Genomic DNA, 20,851 nt, shown 5'->3' on the forward strand with positions numbered 1-20,851 from the left:
CTTTCTTTCTTTCTTTCTTTCTTTCTTTCTTTCTTTCTTTCTTTCTCCCTTACTCTCTTTCTTTCTCTCTCTCTCTTCCTTCCTTCCTCTCTCTCTCTCTCTTTCTCTCTCTCTCTCTCTTTCTTTCTTCCTTCCTTCCTTCCTTCCTCCCTCTCTTCCTTCCTTCCTTCCTTCCTTCCTTCCTTCCTTCCTTCCTTCCTTCCTTCCTTCCTTCCTTCCTTCCTTCCTTCCTTCCTTCCTTCCTTCCTTCCTTCCCTCCTTCCTTCCTTTCCTTCTTTCTTTCTTCCTTCCTTTAATTTATCTATGTCTATCATCCATCCATCCATCCATGCATCAATCTATCTATCTAGAGTTTCCTAAGTGAGCATGTGACACCCCCCCCCCCCCAAATTTTTGTTATTTTGGTGCCCTCATTTCTATTTGAAGAATCTGACATGCCTCCTGCTTTAGACAATGCCTAAGAGGAAGGCCTTACAGAGAAAGCACTGACCTCCGCTGGCAGAGGAGTTTCCTCACTCAGGACTTCCCCAGAGCAGTGAAATCACAGGTGCAGACCTTAGGCTATTACCTGATGTTTCAGTGCCAATCCACTTAGGAGACACATGGTACTTTGGTAGTAAAAAGCCACAGATTTCCCTTCGTTGACAGGTTATTCAATATCATTTCAGAAACTCAAGATATTAGAGAAAAGGAGGTTGATAAAAATAGCTGACATTTCTACAGCACCTTCTGGTTTAAAAAGCATTAAAAAAGCAGATCGTTCCCATTTGTTAACCACAGCTAGGAAGCTAGGAGGCTCACTGGATAATGTGCTGGGCCTAGATTCAGAAAGACTTGAGGTCAAATCCAAACTCAGATACTTGAATGTCCATGTGACCCTGGGTGAGTCACTTAACCTCTCTGCCTCCGTTTTCTCAGCTATAAAATGGGGATCATAATAGCAGCTACCTCTCAGGGTGGTTGTATAGATCAAATGAGATAATAATTATAAGTCACAGCACATGTAAATGACTTAGTCTAGCACATATTAGGTACCAAATAAATGCTTCTTCTCTTCCCTTCTCCCCCTTTTCTTGTTCCTTACAATAAGTAGAGGAGATACTTAATCCTTGCATCACAAACTAGGACACTGAGGCTCAATGCTTGCATTGACATGTATGGTGACAAAGCAAGCAGCAGAGGCCAGATTCCGAGCCAGAGCCCTCGTCACCCCAAATGGAGACTTTGTCTGATCGGTCATTCTGCTTCCCTACACTGAGAATGTGCATGAAGGCTGAGTCACTCATGCAATTAGCTAATTTCCCTGTAAAGTTTCGTCCAACATTACTTTCTTCCCTCTGTGGCCATGGTTGTCAGGGTATTCCAGTTTTATTATTTAATCTAATCAATAAACGGGTACTTGTGAAACTCCTACTATGTTCCAGGCATGATGCTAAGCTTTGTGGGTGCAAATAAATGGCTGCTACCCATAAGAAGCTCACATTCCAACGGGAGTCACAATGACTGATTAACTTTGTATGTACAAAGGAAAGGGAGAGGAGTGAGCACTTATTGCATGCCCACTGTGTGCTAGGCACTGTACTAATTTACAAATTTTCTCTTTTGATCCTCACAACAACTTTGTGACATACATTCAAGATCTATTCGGTTTTAAAGGAAGGGAAGACATTAGCCGCATAGGGGAAGGATTAGGAAATGACTCCTGTAGAAAACTGGACTGGAATTGTCTTGAAGGAATTCAGGGAAGCCAGGAGGTACAGGTAAGGGGACAAGGGGACAAATCAAGGAGGAGAGTCTAGATCTTAGAATATGTGTAAGGGAGTAAAATGTAAGAAGAAGGGAAAGGTGGGAGGGGTCCAGGGTCTGGTGGGCTATATATGCCAAATAGAGCATTTTCTATTTGATTCTAGAGGCAATAGAGAGCCCTCAAAGTTTACTGAGTAGTTTGGGTGATAAGGTTAGACTCCAGCTTTAGAAAAAATAACTTTGGCAGCTGAGTGGAGGATGGACAGTGGAAGAGTTCCTATCCTCAGGGGTATTACAACCTTAGCCTAGTAGTTCAGATACTGGACACTAGAATGAAGTCAGGAAGATCTGAGTTCAAATCCAACCTCAGACACTTGCTAGTTTTGTGATCTTGGGCAATTCATGTAACCTTTGAATGCCTCAGTTTTCTTATGTATAACAGCACCTACCTCCAGGGTTGTTAAGAGGATCAAATGAGATATTGGTAAAAACATTTTGTGAACTTTAAAGTGCTACGTAAATACTAGTTATTTTTATTTGGTGGAATGTACAGCATCAATACAGATAATCATGGTGTACATACATTAAAAACATGGTGTAGATACATGGTTTAGATCAAGAAAAACTTCATGCAGAAGGTGGCATTTGAGCTGAGTCCTGATGGAGGAAGGAGACATTTGGGAAGGTTCCACTGTCCCTAACTCCTAGCCAAGGAAGACAGGTTAGGGCCACTCCCTTTATTGGAAAGGGTTTTCTCATCTTTTATCCTGACTCACACCTTCCAAGAGGGACAGGCTCTTCTGGTGAAGTACTTGCCCAAGGTGAAGTAAAATTAAATCTGTTCAAGTCATGTGTTCTTACCTTCCAAAGTTAGCTGGAAGAAACTCCAGAAAGGCATCATTCAGGTACAGCTGGGTCAGGTTGATGAGCTGTGTGAAGCCATCGGGGAGCCTACAAAGGAGTTAAAGGTTTGGTCATTGCATCAACATCACCATAGAAACAAGACAAACATGTACATCTCTAAGGAGAACAAGAAAGAAATGTGATCAATTTCCCAACTCTCCTTTGGTCACACGAAGGCAGTAGAATTTATTGAGCGTCTTGTTATAGCCTACAATTTTTGTCTGCTATTAAAACAAATGACAAGCATGCTGTCCATACTGCTATCACAGGGGGAGATTTATATGCCTGCCAAATGAAGGCTGCATCATCCCTTTCTTGTGTCCTACTTTGGGAAGAAAATGATGAGTCTATGCTACTTCCCCTGACTGTGAAAGTGGCATTTCTCTTTTAGTTCAGTTCAATTCAATTCACTCAAGCTCAGTTCAGTTCAATTCAATTCACATTTATAAAACATTTATGGCATGGTGGTCATTGTGCTAGGTTCCAAGACAAAAATGAAACTGCACTCGTTTTTAAGGCTCTTACATTCTACTGGGGAAAGGGAGAGGAGGAGACTATATATATATATATATATATATATATATATATATATATATATTGGAAAGCCTATATCTCACTTCTCTTAATAATTAAAACCTAAAATCATGACGTAAGTTGCCAACTCTGAAAATGAAATAAATGGCCAACACCCCTTATTTCTTCAAAGTTTTTTTATATATAAAAGAATCTTCTATTTAACAGGTAGCATCAGGATGCTCTTTGGTCTAATTTTGAAAATAATAGTTAAGAATGGTTAGTGTCATACTGAATGTGTAGCATTAAAGACACCAAACATATTTCTTTATTTAAAACAAGGTTAGGAGAAAAATGCTCTGGAGAAAGCAATAAATTACATAAGGTAGATGACTGGAGGCTCTTTAAAAAAAGAATAATTATCCATTAGGCAAAACTATCTTTCCATATTAAATTCCCACAAATTCTACTAATTTCTTTGAACTAATGTTGCCTAAATTGTGAGGCAGACAAAATTAAGACTGGAGATCAGAACCATTAAAAGACCTGGTCAAGTGTCATTGAGTAAATCCTAGTCACTTGGGGAAGATAAAGGCAAAACATTGAGAAGAACTCTGGAGATGGTGTAGTGGAGAGCATATTGAACTGGCATCACTGAGATCTGAGTTCAAATTCCTGACTTTTTCAGTTACCAGCTTGGTCATTTATGTTACCACTTCCCTGAAGTTCAGTTTCCTGATGAATAAAAAAAAGAAGGGAGAGGAGTCTGATAATGCCTGTGATGTCTATTGAGCATAGCTTTTTTTTGTGAAGATCACATGAAATATTGTGTGTAAAGAGGTTTAGAAGCTTGAAAATCCTATATTCATATGATTCTGAATTTAAGATTTTGTTTTTGCTAATAAAAGAATAAGGTTTATTTTATGTTATTTTAATCTTTGTCAGTAGAGTCCTTCATTTATTTTTTTGAAGAAGCTATTAGTTCACAATCCACATAGAAAACATTTAGAAGACATTGGTCTCTAATTAGTTTCTGTCACAGTTTTCAGTTTTTTTTCTAAACAGTGTCTTTGTTGAATAATAAATCTTTGGTCCAATTCCTGGGATTTTTGGGTTTATCAAACTAGACTACTCTGATCACTTGCATTTATCTATTGCAACCTCTATCATTTTTAGCTAGTGCTATATTTTCTTCTGTAGGTAATTTATGATTTGTTCAGTTTATTTTCAAAATTCCATTATTTCAATACTCTTTCTAGTTCCGTTATTCTTGGCATTACACAATTTTGTAAATATTCATCTATTTCACTTAGACTGTCAGTTTTATTGATATTTTGATTTATTGATACATATTGATAATATATAATATATATTATATAATGATATAAAATTGAATAAAATAGTTGTTAATCAGTTATTTTATTTCTTTGTTGATTTTAAATTCACCTTTTTATTTTTGACACTGGTAATTTAGTTTTCTTTCTTTTCTAAAATCAAATTAGTTAGTGGTTCATATTTTATTTTTTTCTCAAAAAGCAGTTCCTACTTTCATCAGTTCATTTTTTTGGCTGATTTTCAGTATTTTTATTTAAGTGTTTAATTAGAGGTTTTGAATATATTAATTTTCAATGTATTTAGTTATATCCAATTTGCTATTCTTCACTTTCCTTCTTTTATTAATCTAAGTATTCAGAGACATAAAATTTGCTCTAGGTAACGAGTTAGTTACATCTCCCAATTTTTTACTGTTGTTTAATTCTCACTATATTTAATGAAATGATTGATTATTTCTATAATTTGTTCTTTGACCTACCTATTCTTTAGGATTAAGTTATTTAGTCTACCATTAATTTTGACCATTTCTTCAGGGACCTTTTAACATATAGCTTTTAGTACACTGTGAACTGTAAAAGATATGCTTATTATTTTTGCTTTTTTGCATTTACTTGTAAAATTTTTTTATGCCCCAATATTTGTCAATTTATATGAAGGTAGTGTTAACAACTGAGATACAGTTATATTCCTTTCTTTTCCCATTTAATTAATCTCCAGAAGTCTAATATATCTAACTTTCACAAAATTAAGTTTCTTTCTTTTTTTTTTTGAGGAGGGAAGTTAGATTTATCTAGATCCTAGATCTGAGAAGGACAAATTGAGGTTTCTCATGGTTTTACTGTGAATTTTTCCCCATTTAACTTTTCCTAAAGGAATTAGATGCTATACTATTTGGTGAGCATATGTTTAGTATTGATACTAATTTATTGTCTATGGTACCTTTCTGCAAAATGTAGTTTCCTTGTTTATCTTTTTTTTTCTTTTTAGAGGGCAATTGGGGTTAAGTGACTTGCCTAAAGTCACATGACTAGTAAGTATATCAAGTGTCCGAGGCCAGATTTGAACTCAGGTCCTCTTGACTCCAGGGCCAGTGCTCTATTCATTGTGCTACCCAGCTGCCCCCTTGTTCATCTTTTTGATGAAGTCTATTTTTATTTTTGCTTTATCTGAGATCATGATTGGAACCCTACTTTTCCCCCTTTATCTGAAGCACTATTGATTTTGCTCTAACCCCTTGTTTTAAGTTTGTGCTTCTTTTTGTTTCAAGTGTTTGCTTTAAACAATCTATCATTGGATCTAATTTCTGATTTAGCTGGCTATCATTTCATATGGGTGAGTTCATCCCATTCACGTTCACAGTGATCACTAATTATTTCCCTCTACATTATTCTCTTTGCTTCCCTCCATGTCTTTATTTGTGTTCTATTTTGCCTTTAATATAGTATACATTCATTTGTTGGTATTTCCAATATTATAGATCCAGGTTTCATTGAAAGAATCTTTCCTTTTACATTTTAAGGAAATGAAATAGCAACATTTGATAACATGAACAAAACATTAAAAATCCAATTCAAGTAAGGATATCTGGATAACAGAAACACTTTTTCAAAGCTTCCCTCTCTGTTCCTCCTCCTAATGCTCTCCACGTTATATTGTTGTTTCTTAATTTTAAGTTTGATCATCTAAATCACTAATAATTTAACCAAGCATTCACTCTTTCCATGCAGTGATTTCAATTTAGCATGTTCTGTTGGCTTTCATTTTTCTTCTTGTTCTTGTTTAGTTCTTGCTTTAGCTTTTACTGATTTTGCTTCCAATTCACTAATTCTCTCTCTCTTGCTCCCTCCCCCCCTCTCTCTCCCTCTTCCTCTGTCTCTCCCCCCCTCTCCCTCCCCTCTCTCTCCCCCCCTCTTTCCCTCTCTCTCCCCCCTCTCTTTTGCATAATAATTTTTCTTAAAGAACATCAGTAGTCCGATATCTTTGTATTTTTATCTGGTGTTTCTATAAACATCTTGGCAGATTCAACACTATCAAACATAGAAAATATTGATTTCTTAAATGCTTTATGTACCTAAGATATTTTCCTCTTGACCTTTATATATTTAAAAAATATTTTGTATTTGATCTTTGCCTTCTAACTGTTCTTTTATGTCTGAAGCGTTACATCTGTTGGAAAACCATTGTCATGGGTGGATCTGTTTTTTGCTTCATTTTTACACTTACGCATTGCTCCAGGGGCCCTCCCCCACTTTATAAAGAAGAAGATGCCAAGAGAAAAGGAGTGAGCTCAGTCCCAGTCCTCTAAATTTGGTATAATCTGCCTTTGTTCCCCAGTCCTTCTCTTTCTTCATTCAGAGCCCCCAAATAGGTTCTTATCTTTTTTTCTTATGTATTTTATATTTCTCTTGACTCTAGTGCTGGCACTTCAAAGTTTCTACCAAAGTTTCTCTCTCTGTCTCTCTGTGTGTGTGTCTCTCTCTGTCACTCCCCCTTCTTCTTTTCTCTCTCCCTCTCTCTCTATACATGTGCATATATGTGTGCATACATATACGCACACATTCACTAATTTAATAAACATTTATTAAGTTTCTGCCATGTGCTAGGTATTGAGTATACGAAGACAAAAAAGTAAAACGGTCCCAGATTTACAGCATTCTATTGGAGGAGAACAGTATGCACATAGAAATGGATGTCTAGAGTGATTCATATGTGTTATCTCATTTGATCAGGTAATGAAGCATAGTAGAAAGATCATTAAATTTGGAGTCAGAGAACCTTGGTTCAAATCCTTGCTCAGTTACTTATTGTTTAGAGGGACTGGCCTTAGTTTCCTTATATGTAAAAATTAAAGGACTAGACTAGATGCCCTTTGAACTTCCTTCTAACTCTAAACCTATGATCCTACAAATGTCCTAGATAGACTCCCTCTCCCTTCCCCCCATGCTACATTTTCTATTTACATAGTTCTGTGTCTCCATCTTCTGTCCACTCCACAATGAGGTATTCTTCAAGATATATAAATGTATTAAAAATATGATGGATTGTCTTGTAAACAAACAATACCTGGCACTTTCTTATGCTTGTATATGTGGAGGATGTATGCTTGGGTACTTCTTAACTTGGATATCCTACCACAAACCTATTTAAACATCCTATAGTCTTAAAATGTCATTTCTAAGCCACAGCAGGATCAGAAAGCAAAGTACATTTGTTGAATCTATTCTCCTGCTAGGTTGCAGAAAGATAATAAAATTAATCAATGCCATTTCTATCCTAATCATCAGTTTCTCCTTAGTTTTTTTCAATACTTTTCCCCTAAGAATCTTTGAGTAAGTGTAATCTTTAATAGCTTAAAACTTTCAAAATACCCCATTTATTCCAGCATGCACATTTGTATATACCTTTACTCACAGTATAAACTTATTGTTCCAATTAAGTAAAAAATGGCCAGTAACAGAAAATTAGACATTGAAATTGGGGGACAACTTCAAAATCTCCACTGTTTTACTTTACCAACTGGGGCAGACGATGTCACAACACATTTTGTTTTTTAATATTTTGTTCATACAGTTGGAGCTTCTGACATTGCTCTCTTTTTGCCCTAATATCCACCTGGATCTTTCTCTTAGGAAATGATTGTGATGGTCATGCCAATATCTTTTAAAACTATTTTTTCTTTGAGTTATGGAAAGCAATTCCTTGTTTAGGAACAACTCCTACTTTCTGAGTCCATGCACACAAGTATGGTGATGCCAGGGATTGTCTGCTAAGAAAATATATTGTGTTTTCATCTACAGGTTGATGACTTTTTCCATAAGTTCATACTATTCTATGGCACATCTAGACCCATCCATTAGCAATTTTGGTTCAAAAGAAATTTGGCTATAGCAGGAAACATAAATCAGGACGTTAGCAAGAATGAATGGACTAGCAGTTCAATTTGTCTACTGTGTGTGGCTTTGTTTGTCTCGTGCTGTTTTGAAAAGTCAATTGGATTTGCCAAGTTCACTTTTTTCACCTTCCACCCTCATGCTAACAGCATATTGCTCTAAAGAGTGCCCAAAGTCAATTTATTACCTACATTATTTTAAAATAATAACTAAATGAATAACATTTCTCAGTATAATTTCTATCTCTGTGCAACACAATGGTTTTAGTCCATTTCTTTTAAATTGTGAGTCCGACTAACTTGTGTTTGTTTTGTAGCTGATGAATCCAGAGTACAGAGGTGGAAATTCACTTGCCAAGAAATGTCAATGAGAAAGCTAATTATTTCTTGAGCTATGGAGATTTGTCCACATCGTGTCTTTTTGAAACAGACAGGTTTCTATTTGAATGAGCACATCTAGGCAGATTTTGACTTTCAGTATGGGGAGAATATAATGGTTCCCAAATTTTTTGGTCTCAACAATCCTTTGCACCCTTAAAAAGTTTCAAAGAACTTTTGTCTTTGTGGGTTATTTTTACTGATGTAATTTTAAACAAATGCCAAATTAAAAAATATTTATTATTTCACTAAAATAACAATAATAATACTAATCGAACTAACACATTTTCATGTAAAATAATTATTTTCCAAAACAAAAAATTAAGTAAGAGAAGTGGCATTTTAAAACATATTTTTTTTGCAAATCTTTTTTTTTAAATGTCTGGATTAATAGGAGACAGATGGATTTGAATACTTGCTTTTGCCTTCAATCTGTTAAGATACATTGTTTTGGTTGAAGTATACGGGAAAAAAATCTGGCCTCACACAAATAGATATGTAGTTCTAAAAAGAAGTAGTACTTTAAAGGGCAAATAAAATCTTAGCAGTATTATAAAAAAGAGTTTTGATCTTGCAGACCCCCTAAGAGGGTATCAGGGACCCCTAGGGTCTTTCAACCACATTTTGAGAACTATTATGATTGAGCCATTGTGAACTTAATTATAATAATCCTTTATAAACTAATACTTTGACTAGCTCTTAAACACTATGATTCTATTTCTCCTTGTAATTAATTTAGCTTTTCTTATAACTGGGTGCATATGTATTAAACATTGAAGTCAATTCATCATTCCAGCAAAATGTTTTTTCTCCATTTCTCTTTAAAATAAGTCTATCTGTTTTCTGTTTCCCTGTCTGAAATCATAACTGCTGATACTGCTTGTTGGCGTTTTTGTTGTCTAGCTAAGGCATGATAGATTTTGCTACAACTCCTAATTTTAATTCTTTGTGAGTCTTCATATTTCAAATCTGCTTCTTGTAACGAACATATTTTTGGATTTTACTTTCTAATTCTACTAACATCTTTTGCTTTTGGATGAATTAATTTCATTCACATTTACAGTCAGGGCAGTGATTTATTTATTTCACTCCGTTCTCTCTTCCCTTTTACTTTTCTTCTTTATGCTCTTCTCTCCCAGTTTATTTCAAGCTGGTACCTTTCTCTTGTTCCCTTTCACTTTCTCTTCACTATTCTCTCTCCAAGCTTAACATTTTGCCAATCAGGAAGAGACTATTATCTTCCTGAATCCATGCTCCTTTTTGTATTCCCCTTTCTCTTCTTCCTCTTTCTACATGCATTCCAGTTGAATTGAATTTGTTTCTACACCGAACTTTCTGTCTCTGTATGTTATGTCCTCTTTTGACCAGTTTGGATGAAAGTGGAGTCCAAGTAATTTCCTCCATGCCTTCTATGCTTGTATATATTTCTACCTAAAAGCCAGATTATATATCTTAAATTCTCCAGTATTCCCTTTCATTTTCCCTTAATGTATTAATCCATCTCTTTTTATTTTTTCTTATAACATTTAAAATATAACAAAACTATTTACAGATCTATTTCCATTTATTATTTTTAAGTCACACTGTGAAACCATGATTCAGTAAGAACTATTTCATAAATCCTCTTCTCTCCATTAGAATGCAAACTATTTATCTTTATAAAGTCTTTTCTGATTGCTCACTTGTCATTATCTTTTCATTTTTTCTTGACTTCTGTATTTATATTTCAAAGTTCCTTTTCAGCTCTTTTTTTCCCACCTTTTAATTAGGAATATTTGAAAATCCTTTATTTCAATGAAGGTCGATTTTTCCTCATGTAGAACAATATTTGATTTTGCTGGGTAAGTTATTCTTGGTTGTAGATCTTTGTCTTTTGCCTTTTGGAATATCTTCTTCCATGTTCTCTGCTACTTTAAAGTTCTTGCTGCTAAATTTTGTGTGATCCTGATTGTACTTCTTGGACATTTGAATTATTTCTTTTTTTGTTTTTGTAGGATTTTTTCTTTTGTCTGGAAGCTCTGGATGTTGGCAATGGCATTCTCTTGCATCTTCTTTTTGGGGTTTATTTTAGAAGGTGATGGTAGATGGTAAATATTTTCATATTACTTATTTTAATATGGCATGGATGTTCTTAATGATTTCTTTTTTAAAAAACACATTTCTTGAAATATGATATCTAGTCTCTCTTTTTTATTTGGTTATGTATTGCAGGTAATCCTAGGTTTAAATTATCCTTTCTTCATCTGTTTTGCAGGTCCATTGCTTTTGATATGCAATTATTATGCATTTTTTAAAATTCTTTTGACTTCATTTTAAGAATTCTTGTTGTCATCTAGAGTCATTCAATTTCATTTGGTCCATTCTAATTTTTTGGGTAATTTTTGCTAGGGTAAGGTATTATCTTCTGTTAAATCATTAATGATTTTCCCAATTGTTTTATCTATAGCTCTCATTTATTCTATATCTTCAAATTCTTGCATCATTTCTTCAAATAATCATACTTGTTTTGTGAGCAATCTTTTTTAAAAAAAAAGGTTTTCATCATACAAGTGTTTTTGAGTTATTCTCCTCTTCTGAGTTTGTGCCTTAGGTATCACTGGTCTCACAAAAAATCTGTCTGTCTGTAGGTCTGTCTCTCTCTGTGTCTCTGTCTCTCTCTGTCTCTCTCTGTCTCTGTCTCTCCTATTCTATGTATCTACCATATACATATCTGTTTGTCTATTTGTTTACCTATCTCTATTTTTAATTTCCGCCTTTTTTGTTGCTGTTGCTGAGGCCTTAGGAATTGAATTCTACATCTCTCTTGGAATCAAATCAAGTTGAAATCTTTCCTTTAACCCAGTGGGCTTTCTTAAGGACTTTTCCTTTACCATGGACACCAAAATTCTCTTATTCTGTAACTAGTCCTTTCCTTGGAATGAGAAGAAGGGAGAGGCCTTTTCTCTAATACTCCTTGAAATCTGAGGATATCCTTTTCTTGAGGGAGAGATTGAGCTGAGTCCTTTTCCTTGAGAGGAGGAGAGAGGGTAGAATCTTTCCCCTTCATATTTCTTTTTAAATCATCTGTCAGCGTGAGTGAAGGCTTTTTCCTTAAAGCTGAGATTTCCCCCCTTAGTGTGTAGGTATTTTTTTAACCTTAGCACTTTGTTGTTGTTCAGTCATGTCTGACTCTTCATGACCCCGCAGACTACAGCGTGCCAGACTTTTCTAACCTCAACTATCTCTCAAAGTCTGTCCAAGTTCAGCTTTGTTGCTTCCATGGCACCATCTGTCTGTCTCATCCTTTGTTGTCCCCTTTTCCTTTTGCCTTCACTCTTTCCCAACATCAGGGTCTTTTCCAATGAGTCCCATATTCTCAACATGTGACCAATTTAAGCTTCAAGTTCAGTATTTGACCTTCCAGTGAATAGCTTGAATGAATTCCTTGACCTTAGTAGCATTGAAGTCTGTCAATTTCACTTAAGTCTTTTGGGGAGTTTCTTTCTTGCTGAAGCAGTTGGGGCTTTTACATCCTCTAGATATCAAGGCTTACAATCTTGCTATCTCCCTCATTTCCTCACTCTCACTCACTCTACATATCTCCTTAGTTACCAAATACTGTCTTGCCTATCTCATGTATGCCATCTTCTTTCCACTTACGCGGCTATTACCCTTTGTTGAGGTATCATCACCTTGCCCTCCCCCACTGCCCCGATCATTTTAATAACCTCCTGGAAGATCTAGCTATGTCCTCTCTCCCTAATTCAATCTATTTTTTACATAGCTGCAGAGCTACCAGATTTTCTGAAGTACAGGCTGACTGTGTCACCACCCCCTTCATACACACTCAGTAAACTCCAGTGACTCCCCACAACCTCTAAAATAAAATTCAGATTCTTCTCTTTGGTAATTAAAGCCTTTCACAACCTGGTTCCAACCTATCTTTCCAGGCTTATTATATAACACTCCCATAATGCTCTGCGTTCTATCTGTAATGGCCTTCTTGCCACACTTCACCCATGACTTTCGACCTTCTCTTTCTACCCCTCTGAGCTGGCTCTCCCTCATGCTTGGAAGCTCTTCCTCTTTCCCTCCATCTCTTAGAATTATGAGCTTTCTTTTTAAGGTTCAGATCAAAGATTATGTTTTCCATGAGGCCTTTGCTGACCTACCAGCTATCAAGGCCTATCTTTGGAAATTATCTTTGCATTAATATTTCTTACATACTTATATTTATACACATTGATTTCCCCAAATGAATGTATGCGTCTTGAAAACAGGATCATTTCATGTGTATCCCTAGCCTCTAGCTCAATGCCTGGGCACATATTAGGTCCTTAACAAATGCTTATTTGTTGACTGATTCATCTTTCTCAAAGAAGTATTTTAAAGCTATGCTTAAATTCTCCATATCTATTGAGTCACTATGAGTAATCTCCATAGCACTTTGTAATCCTATATAAACTTACTTTAATGGTGGAATGTTAATTAAATGATTATTAATCATCATAATAGACAAATATTAGCAGCAATAATAAAAATAATCACAAGTGTTCGTTTAACACATACTTTATACTATCAGAGTACTCAATATTAAGAGTATAAAGGGACATGAAATGAGGTCACTGCCTTAAGGTATATATGGTCTACTTGGAGTGATGAAACATATATTTAAAGGTTGACTTTGAAGTAACCATAGGACTTAGAAATTAGGGTCAACAGATGCCTTAGGTGTGTGTGTATAGATTTCAGGGGTGGGGTCTATGAACTTGAATGGGAAAAATTACATTTTCATTTCACTAAAGTCTAACTGAAAAGTAGTATTTTCTTAACTTATGAATGTAGGAAACAAGTATTGTTTTGAGAACTGACCCATAGGATGGAGTCTGATACACAGAAAAGAGTTCAGGAATCCCTGGTTTGTATAAAGGCTGCTTGGTGGTGATTGTAGTCATGAAGATAACTGTCTTCAAAGAGGTGACATTAGTAATGTGTGTGACATTTTGAGATATCATGAAGTGATGAGTTTGACTGAAGGGTGATATTCTGGTAGAATGGCAGTAGAAAGAAGAATGGAGTAGTGGTTAGGGAGCAGATAATGGAAATTCTACTCTGACAATGTAATGGATTCCTGGTTTTATTGGCCTAACCAGTCCTCCACATCTTCTCATCCTATTTAATTCTCATCCATGTCTTTCCAAAAATCTCATCTATATCTTTCTACAAATCCATCATGGGAGATGGACCTAATGCAATGAAATCTTTCCTGTTTTATTTAACATCTTAAGGGTAAAATGTAGCATTAGGCATGCTTATTTGCTGTCTCTTATGACTAGCTCATCCACTTTTCATTCAATTTTCTTTCACTGGATGTCTTTTATGCCATGCTGGTAATATTACAGACCGCATGTGTGTAATGGGAATGTAAATTTTTAAGATCTTCCCTGCCCCTAGGCTAAAGTGCACCTGGAGCCTGGGGTGGGAGGCTGGTTTTTCAGTAGATACTTTTTGATTGGCCAGTGGGTCAATAAGGTTGTTACATTCTCTGAGCCAGGAGAAGGCTATATAAGCCCTGATGTGAGGCTTTGTTTTGGGGCTCACTTTGAGAAATGTTCTGTGATTTGATCTGGATTCTGGGAAGCCATTGTTGAGAGCCCCCCCTCGGCTTTGAAAAACCCAGATGTTGAAACCCAGATGTTGATTTGGTATGGATGTAATGGTTGGACAGTTTGGAAACTGTCTATTTGATCTGTTTCTCTGTCTTGATATTTCTGTCTGTATATTCTGAAGTTTGGAGTGCTGACCTTTTCCCCCTGAACTAGGTAAACGATAGATATGTTTGACTGATTAAAGTAAGCTTGTTAACCCATTTTGAGTTACTTTCCTTTAACAAAGCAGATCCAAGAACCTGTGTTGGCAGACACCCTGGGGACGCTGGGGTGCTTGCTGCCACAATGTGCTCATGATTTGTTCCATTATACTTTGGTTACTTGTACTATGATTTTTTTTTTCTGAAATACTGGTGATTCTAAGTCATTGAACATTACAGGAAGATGGGTTTTGGTAGTTTGCCATAACTGAAAGCCTCTTATCCTTTAAATTCAATTCTGGACCTGCCTTATTGTCCATATGCATCAAGTTTTTTCCACTCCCTTGCCCCCATCTGAACAAATACCCATGGTCTGCTTTGATGGTTACCTAGCTCATTCATTTACATAGTAACCATTAACATTTTTTCTATATTTTTTAGCTTTTATTTAGTACTTTATTTTTTCCCAGTTACATCTAAAAATTTTTTACATTTATTTTTAAAACCTTGAGTTCCAAACTCTCTCCCTTCTTCCCTCCCCACCCACCCAACCCCCCTCATTGAGAAGGCAAGCAATGCAGTATAAGTTATACAAGTGTAGTCATGCAAAATATATGTATAATAGTCATGTTGTGAAAGAAAACTAACCAAAAAACCTCAATAAAAATGAAGAAAGTAAAAAAAAGAAGTATGCTTCAATCTGTATTCAGATACCATCAGTTCTTTCTCTGGGGACAACCAGCATTTTTTATCACATGTCTCTCAGAATTTTCCTGGACCATTGTATTGCCGAGAATAACTAAATCATTCTCAGATGATCATCTCTCAACACTGCTGTTACTTTGTGCACAGTACATTTCACTTTGCATCAGTCCATGCCATGGTAACCATTTTTCATCCACCTTACTGTTCCATTGTGAATGGTCATAGGAATCTCTCTCAGACTCTTGTGGATGTAATTGAAGTGGCTTTTAGTGTTTTGGGACTTGATAGAGTTGTTATGCTATGCCATATAAGCAGGAGCATATGGAGAACTCTGATATTCATAGGGAAGTCTTTTACTTCAATTTGAGCAAGATACTTTTAATGACACTAGTGAATCAAATGAAGGAAAGAATGAACACAAGAATTTTTGGGGAGAATTCATGATGTTCCAGGAACTGTGTTGACATAGCAAACACCTTAATAAAGCCTCTATCACTCTGTTTTCCATTTTACTTGAGAGTTTCAATAAAACAATAAACCACATGCCCAGGGTCTTAAATTCTCTGCATCTTTCATTTAGTCACTTGTATGGCTACAAAGACACTGTTCACTGGAAAAAATTGGTGCAAACCAGTTCATATTTTTCTCAGGTTTTCGTCAAGGATGCCCTCAATACATACATCTAACATCCCCATAAATAGTTTATGAAGCTGGGGAAGTAGAGTGTATGAGTGGGTAGAGCGACCCACTGTTTCTCAAGATATATCCAGTTGGATTTGAATAAAACATTAATTCAGTGCTGTGTCCATAGTCTTCCACCTCTCTTCCTAAAGGAAGATTTCAAAACATGTAGGCATGAATGAGTCTTTTAAGCAATCTTGAAGGTTTTTGACTCCTTCAAAGAGGCAGCTAGGCTGTAGAGCACTGGACCTAGCCCTGAATAAGTGTTTATTGGATTATGTTGGATAGAGCACTGGGAGTCAGGAAGACCTAAGCTCACTGCACTTGGAAACTGCTTCTTTGCCTGGGTTCAGCCCCACTGAACAAGATGCCCTTCCCAGGGTAAGCTCATCACTTCTACTTTCATTATTGAGTTGCTAATTCAAGCCTTTACTGACACCACCTTCCTCAGTCTCCTCTCCCCTCTGATGGAGGATTAGATGGAAGAATACCAGACTCTTCCCAATGCCTTCCTTTATAGAGGGCAGGAACTGGATTTTTGGGCTTACTCTACTCTGCATCTGCTGCTCTGCCTGTCTTCAACTCCATGGAACAAAATCCCACTGAGCCAGGTACCCCTTAGATCTACATCCCCCAGGGGAGGGCATCTAACATGGCAACAGGCTTCAAAATTATGCTATGTAAATATTATTTATCAGAGAAGAAAAAAAAACTTGGGGCAGGAGATAGAGAGTGATAGTTTCCCCCTAGTATTTGAGAGGCTGTCATTTGGAAGAAGGAGAGGACTACATTTGCTCTGTTTGGATGCAGAAGGCAGAAGTAGAAAAAACAACTGAGAGGGAGGGGGAAACAAAAAGAGATAGAGAGAGGGAGGGAGAGAGTGAGAGAGACAGCCAGCCAGCCAGCCAGTCAGAGAGACAGACACATTTTTAGACTTGAAGCCAGGAAAAGTTTTCTAACAATTACAACTGTCCCATACTAGAATGGACTGCTTTAGGAGGTTATGGGCTTTTCCTTATGCAAAGTCTGGATGATCACTTTTTGGGATACTGTGAAAGGATTCTTGTTTGGGACATCCATGGAAGTCCCTTCCAATTGTCATAGCTTGCAATGGCTTGCAATTCTCTTCATATATGGTGAGGATGGACGGTTGGCAAGTCTGTCACTGGAATACTTAGAGCTGGCCCAGCTTAGGAGAACCTGTCAGAGCCTGTGATGGGCACAGGACAAATCTTCTAATATGCAGGGGGGGGGGTCTACACACTAGGGTTGGAAGCAGAATATAACTTTTGTTGAACCATATTAATATATGTTGTGGATGTTTATTTAGAATATTAATATTTAAATTAATAATAATGAGAGATAGTATGGTGCAGTAGATGGCTGGCTGGCTTTGGAGTAAGGAAAAGCTGGGTCTTTTATGTGACACATCCTGACTGTCTGAAAGTCCCTTAACTTCTAGTGCCTAAAGAAATATCTAGGACTAGCATTTTCTTTCTTTCTTTTCTTGTTTTTTTTTTTTTTTGGAGGGGCAAGTAGGATTAAGTGACTTGCCCAAGGTCACATGGCTAGTAAGTGTGAAGTGTCTGAGGTTGGATTTGAACTCAGGTCCTCCTGACTCCAGGGCCAGTGCTCTATTCACTGTGCCACCTAGCTGCCCCAGGACTATCATTTTCAGACTAGTTGGAGATCTTCCTTGGTGGAGGGCATTGATTTAAAGGGAGTTCCTCACCAAGATAAAAATTATAAGTCTAAGCCTTCCTCCCGCCTCAATGAATAATCTGAAAGTCTATTAATTTTTCTGCTATGAATAGTAAATAACCATCCTAAATGCCACCTATTTAGTTGCTAAAACTTACATGAAGAATGGTAGACTCATCAGTTCAAGCACACCATTGATAAAGAGTTTTCCTGAGTTAGAATCTTTCCCTCCATTGAGGTGACTGGTTCACTGCATTAACCCAGTCATTGGGCACCATTTCCTTACTATTTGCTAACTCACATCTTTACCCCATTTAACCAAATCCAGGGCTGTTTCCAAAAAAGACAAATGCAATTAAAGGAAGATTTTATGAAATGGAAGAGTTTGGTTTATTATACAAAATTTCTTTGTGCAGATTAAAATAACATCCATGCCTTCCAGCAGAATGAGAACACCTGGAAGGTAGTAACTGTTCCATTTTTATTTTTTTCAGCCCCTAGAAGGGTGCCTGTCCCCAGTGGGAGCTCTCTGGGGGCTCACTAAATTGGATGGCAGGTTGGACTATAAAAAGAGAAGATGAATTGGGACAAACATTTGCTGGGTTTCCATGGCCATGTGGACTGTGGAAGACAAAAGTCTCAAGATGCTCCTTAGAAGGCATGTTGAACACACACACACATATATCTGCTCTAAGGCTTTTTCTTAATACAAAATCATATATATATACACATATGTCAATGCATATACACAACAAGCATCAAATATGTCTGCATTGTATGACAATAACAGCCAGCACTTTCATTGTACATGAAGGTTGATGAAGTCCTTTGTAAATATCTCATTTTATCTCATGACAATCCTGGGAAGTAGCTGCTAACATTATCTTCATTTTATAGATGAGGAAGCAGAGACAAGTGCAGGTTAGGTGACTTACCAAGAGTCACACAAGCTAAGAAATGTCTGAGGCCAGATTTTGGGTAAGTGCTATTGTTATCCCCTATTTGCTGTTGAGGAAATTGAAGCAGACAGGTTTAGTGACTTGCCCAGGGTCACTTGGCTAGTGTCTGATATCGGATTTGAACTCACAACTTCCTGACTCTAGACTCAGCATTTGGTGTACTGTACTACCTAGCTTTTTATTTACCTTATTATACATGCATAATAAATATGGATACATATAAATATGTGTCCATCTATAGAGTCACACATATATTTTTAGTATATAATTTTAAGTAATATATTTATTATTAATCAAATGCTTTTTATTTCATTGTTTCTAGAACCCTAAATTTCATGTTTCCAGTGCCAAGATTTTCAAACTCCTGTTGACTTAGAAGGGCCAGTCTGCTACACAGGATAGATCATTTATTTCTTCATCATGGTGGATTCTTGATGTGGGAGCTCCCTTCATAGTCCGTGACTTGAGACAAAGAGAGGGTGTAGATATTTGTGTGATCACAGAAAGGTTAAGGAGGTGGCCCAAGGAAACATAGCCAGGATGTTAGTGGTGGCTCTAGAGTCTAGCTCATCCTGCCTCCCAGGTTAGCCCTCTATGACCTATCTCAAAGAGATCCTCTTTGAAGTAGGAAGCCCAAGTCACTCTAGAAGAAAAACAAACTTCTCTAACTTTATGCTTGGTAATGGTTTTTCTTCCCTATATTCAAGTTAACTAATATTCATTCATCATAGTTTTTAAAAAAGAACCTCCAACCTTTGTGTCTTAAAAAGAAATACATTTGACACTTAGAAAAGAATTGTTGCTCACGAAAAAGAAAAAAAATGCGTTAAAATTTTTACATAATGTACCAGGGATTGCATAACAAACTTGACTAGGCATGGGAGCTTTAAATAACCCAATAATTATATTACTTAAAGACGTACCAGGTGGCTTTTTATATTTGACTGACTTAAAATAAGGTTTCAAGTATGCCAGTTGACAGGTTTTATATAGCTGTCAAATATCGCTTTCTCTCCAAAGGTAGAGTTATGCTATCTTTAATTCAATGCATTTAAAATTCTAAATAGATCTTAGATCCTGACCTGAACCTCAGAGACCATTTAGTACAATCTTTTTATTTTCTAGATGAGAAAAAAAGAGACCCAGAGAAATTAAGTTACTTACTCATGGTCCCACAGTTGGTAAATATCTGAGACTGGATTTGAACTCAGTTTTTGTGGCTCCAAGTCAGTGCTCCTTCTAACTGTCAACATGGTCCAAATAAAGAGTAGCAACCAAAGAAAATGTCATTCAGTGTGCAGTGGGGCTTCCCAGAGGTTATTCCTCTAATAATGACTGGTATTGCTATTGTGATTTAAGGCTGACAAAAGACCATAAGTATGTTATTTCATTTGGTCTTTATGACAAACTTAAGAGTGAAGTTCTAGTTATCACCATTCTCATTTTACAGATGAGGAAAAGTGAGGCTTCCTACTGGTTAAGTAGCATGCTCAGAGTCACCCCACTAACTTGTTAGGGCTGCATAAATATCTGAGGTTCTTATGACTTTGCTGAGGAAAAGCCAGATCACTAATAATGACAATGCCAGGCTATCTCTTAATACCAGCTTGGAGGCTATTTAAAAATCTCACAACTGAAACCACTGGTGCTGATGGCTGGGAGAGATGAAGGAAGATTGGCCATTTTCACTGCTTTTACAAAGTTTTACCTTTTGAATTCACACTTTTGTGAATCTGGCAGTTGGATCTCATTTGATCCTAAATACATTTAGGGGGAGATAGCTGAATGGCTGTCATATGGGAGAGGGAGCGGATTTGCTGTGCCATGACAGAGGACAGAACCAGAGGCAATGGATGAAAGTTACACAGTCCCGTTGAACCTTGATTGTGGCTGGGGTGGGGGTGAGGGACTCCTCATGATGGGATCTGTCCAATATGGAACAGGTTCCTCTGAGAGGTGGCGGCTCTGCCCTCCCTGCAGGTCTTCAGTCAGAAGTGGGATGTTGTAAAGGGGGTTCCTTTTCAGACACTGACTGGACTAGATGGCAATGAGATACCTCTAACTGGAAATCCTCATAGAATGGAAGCTCTCAAGGGCAGGGCCCATTTAATTTCTTTTGCTTTTGTATACCCAGAACCTACTACAGTACCTTGTTCATAGCATGAACTTAATAAATGTTTGTTGAATATACAAGTTAATTCTATGATGTAACTTATTCCCCCTGCATCCTCCTCCTCCCCCTCCCCTTCCTCC

General features: G+C 36.8%; 1 protein-coding gene across 4 annotated transcripts in view; it reads right to left on the reverse strand.

The window, feature by feature from the left end:
• LOC138165242 (leucine-rich repeat-containing protein 7) overlaps window positions 1-20,851 on the reverse strand; it is a 601,375-nt gene that overhangs the window by 273,304 nt on the left and 307,220 nt on the right. For all 4 annotated transcript variants that reach the window (XM_069093366.1, XM_069093369.1, XM_069093367.1 and 1 more), the window contains one exon: window positions 2,608-2,697. In XM_069093366.1, coding sequence (XP_068949467.1) covers window positions 2,608-2,697 — 90 coding nt within the window. The remainder of the gene's footprint in view (window positions 1-2,607; window positions 2,698-20,851) is intronic.

This window comes from Petaurus breviceps, unplaced genomic scaffold (assembly GCF_028583685.1).
Source record: "Petaurus breviceps papuanus isolate PSGF00001 unplaced genomic scaffold, PetGlider_PUasm1.0 208, whole genome shotgun sequence".
NCBI classification, from domain to species: domain Eukaryota; kingdom Metazoa; phylum Chordata; class Mammalia; order Diprotodontia; family Petauridae; genus Petaurus; species Petaurus breviceps.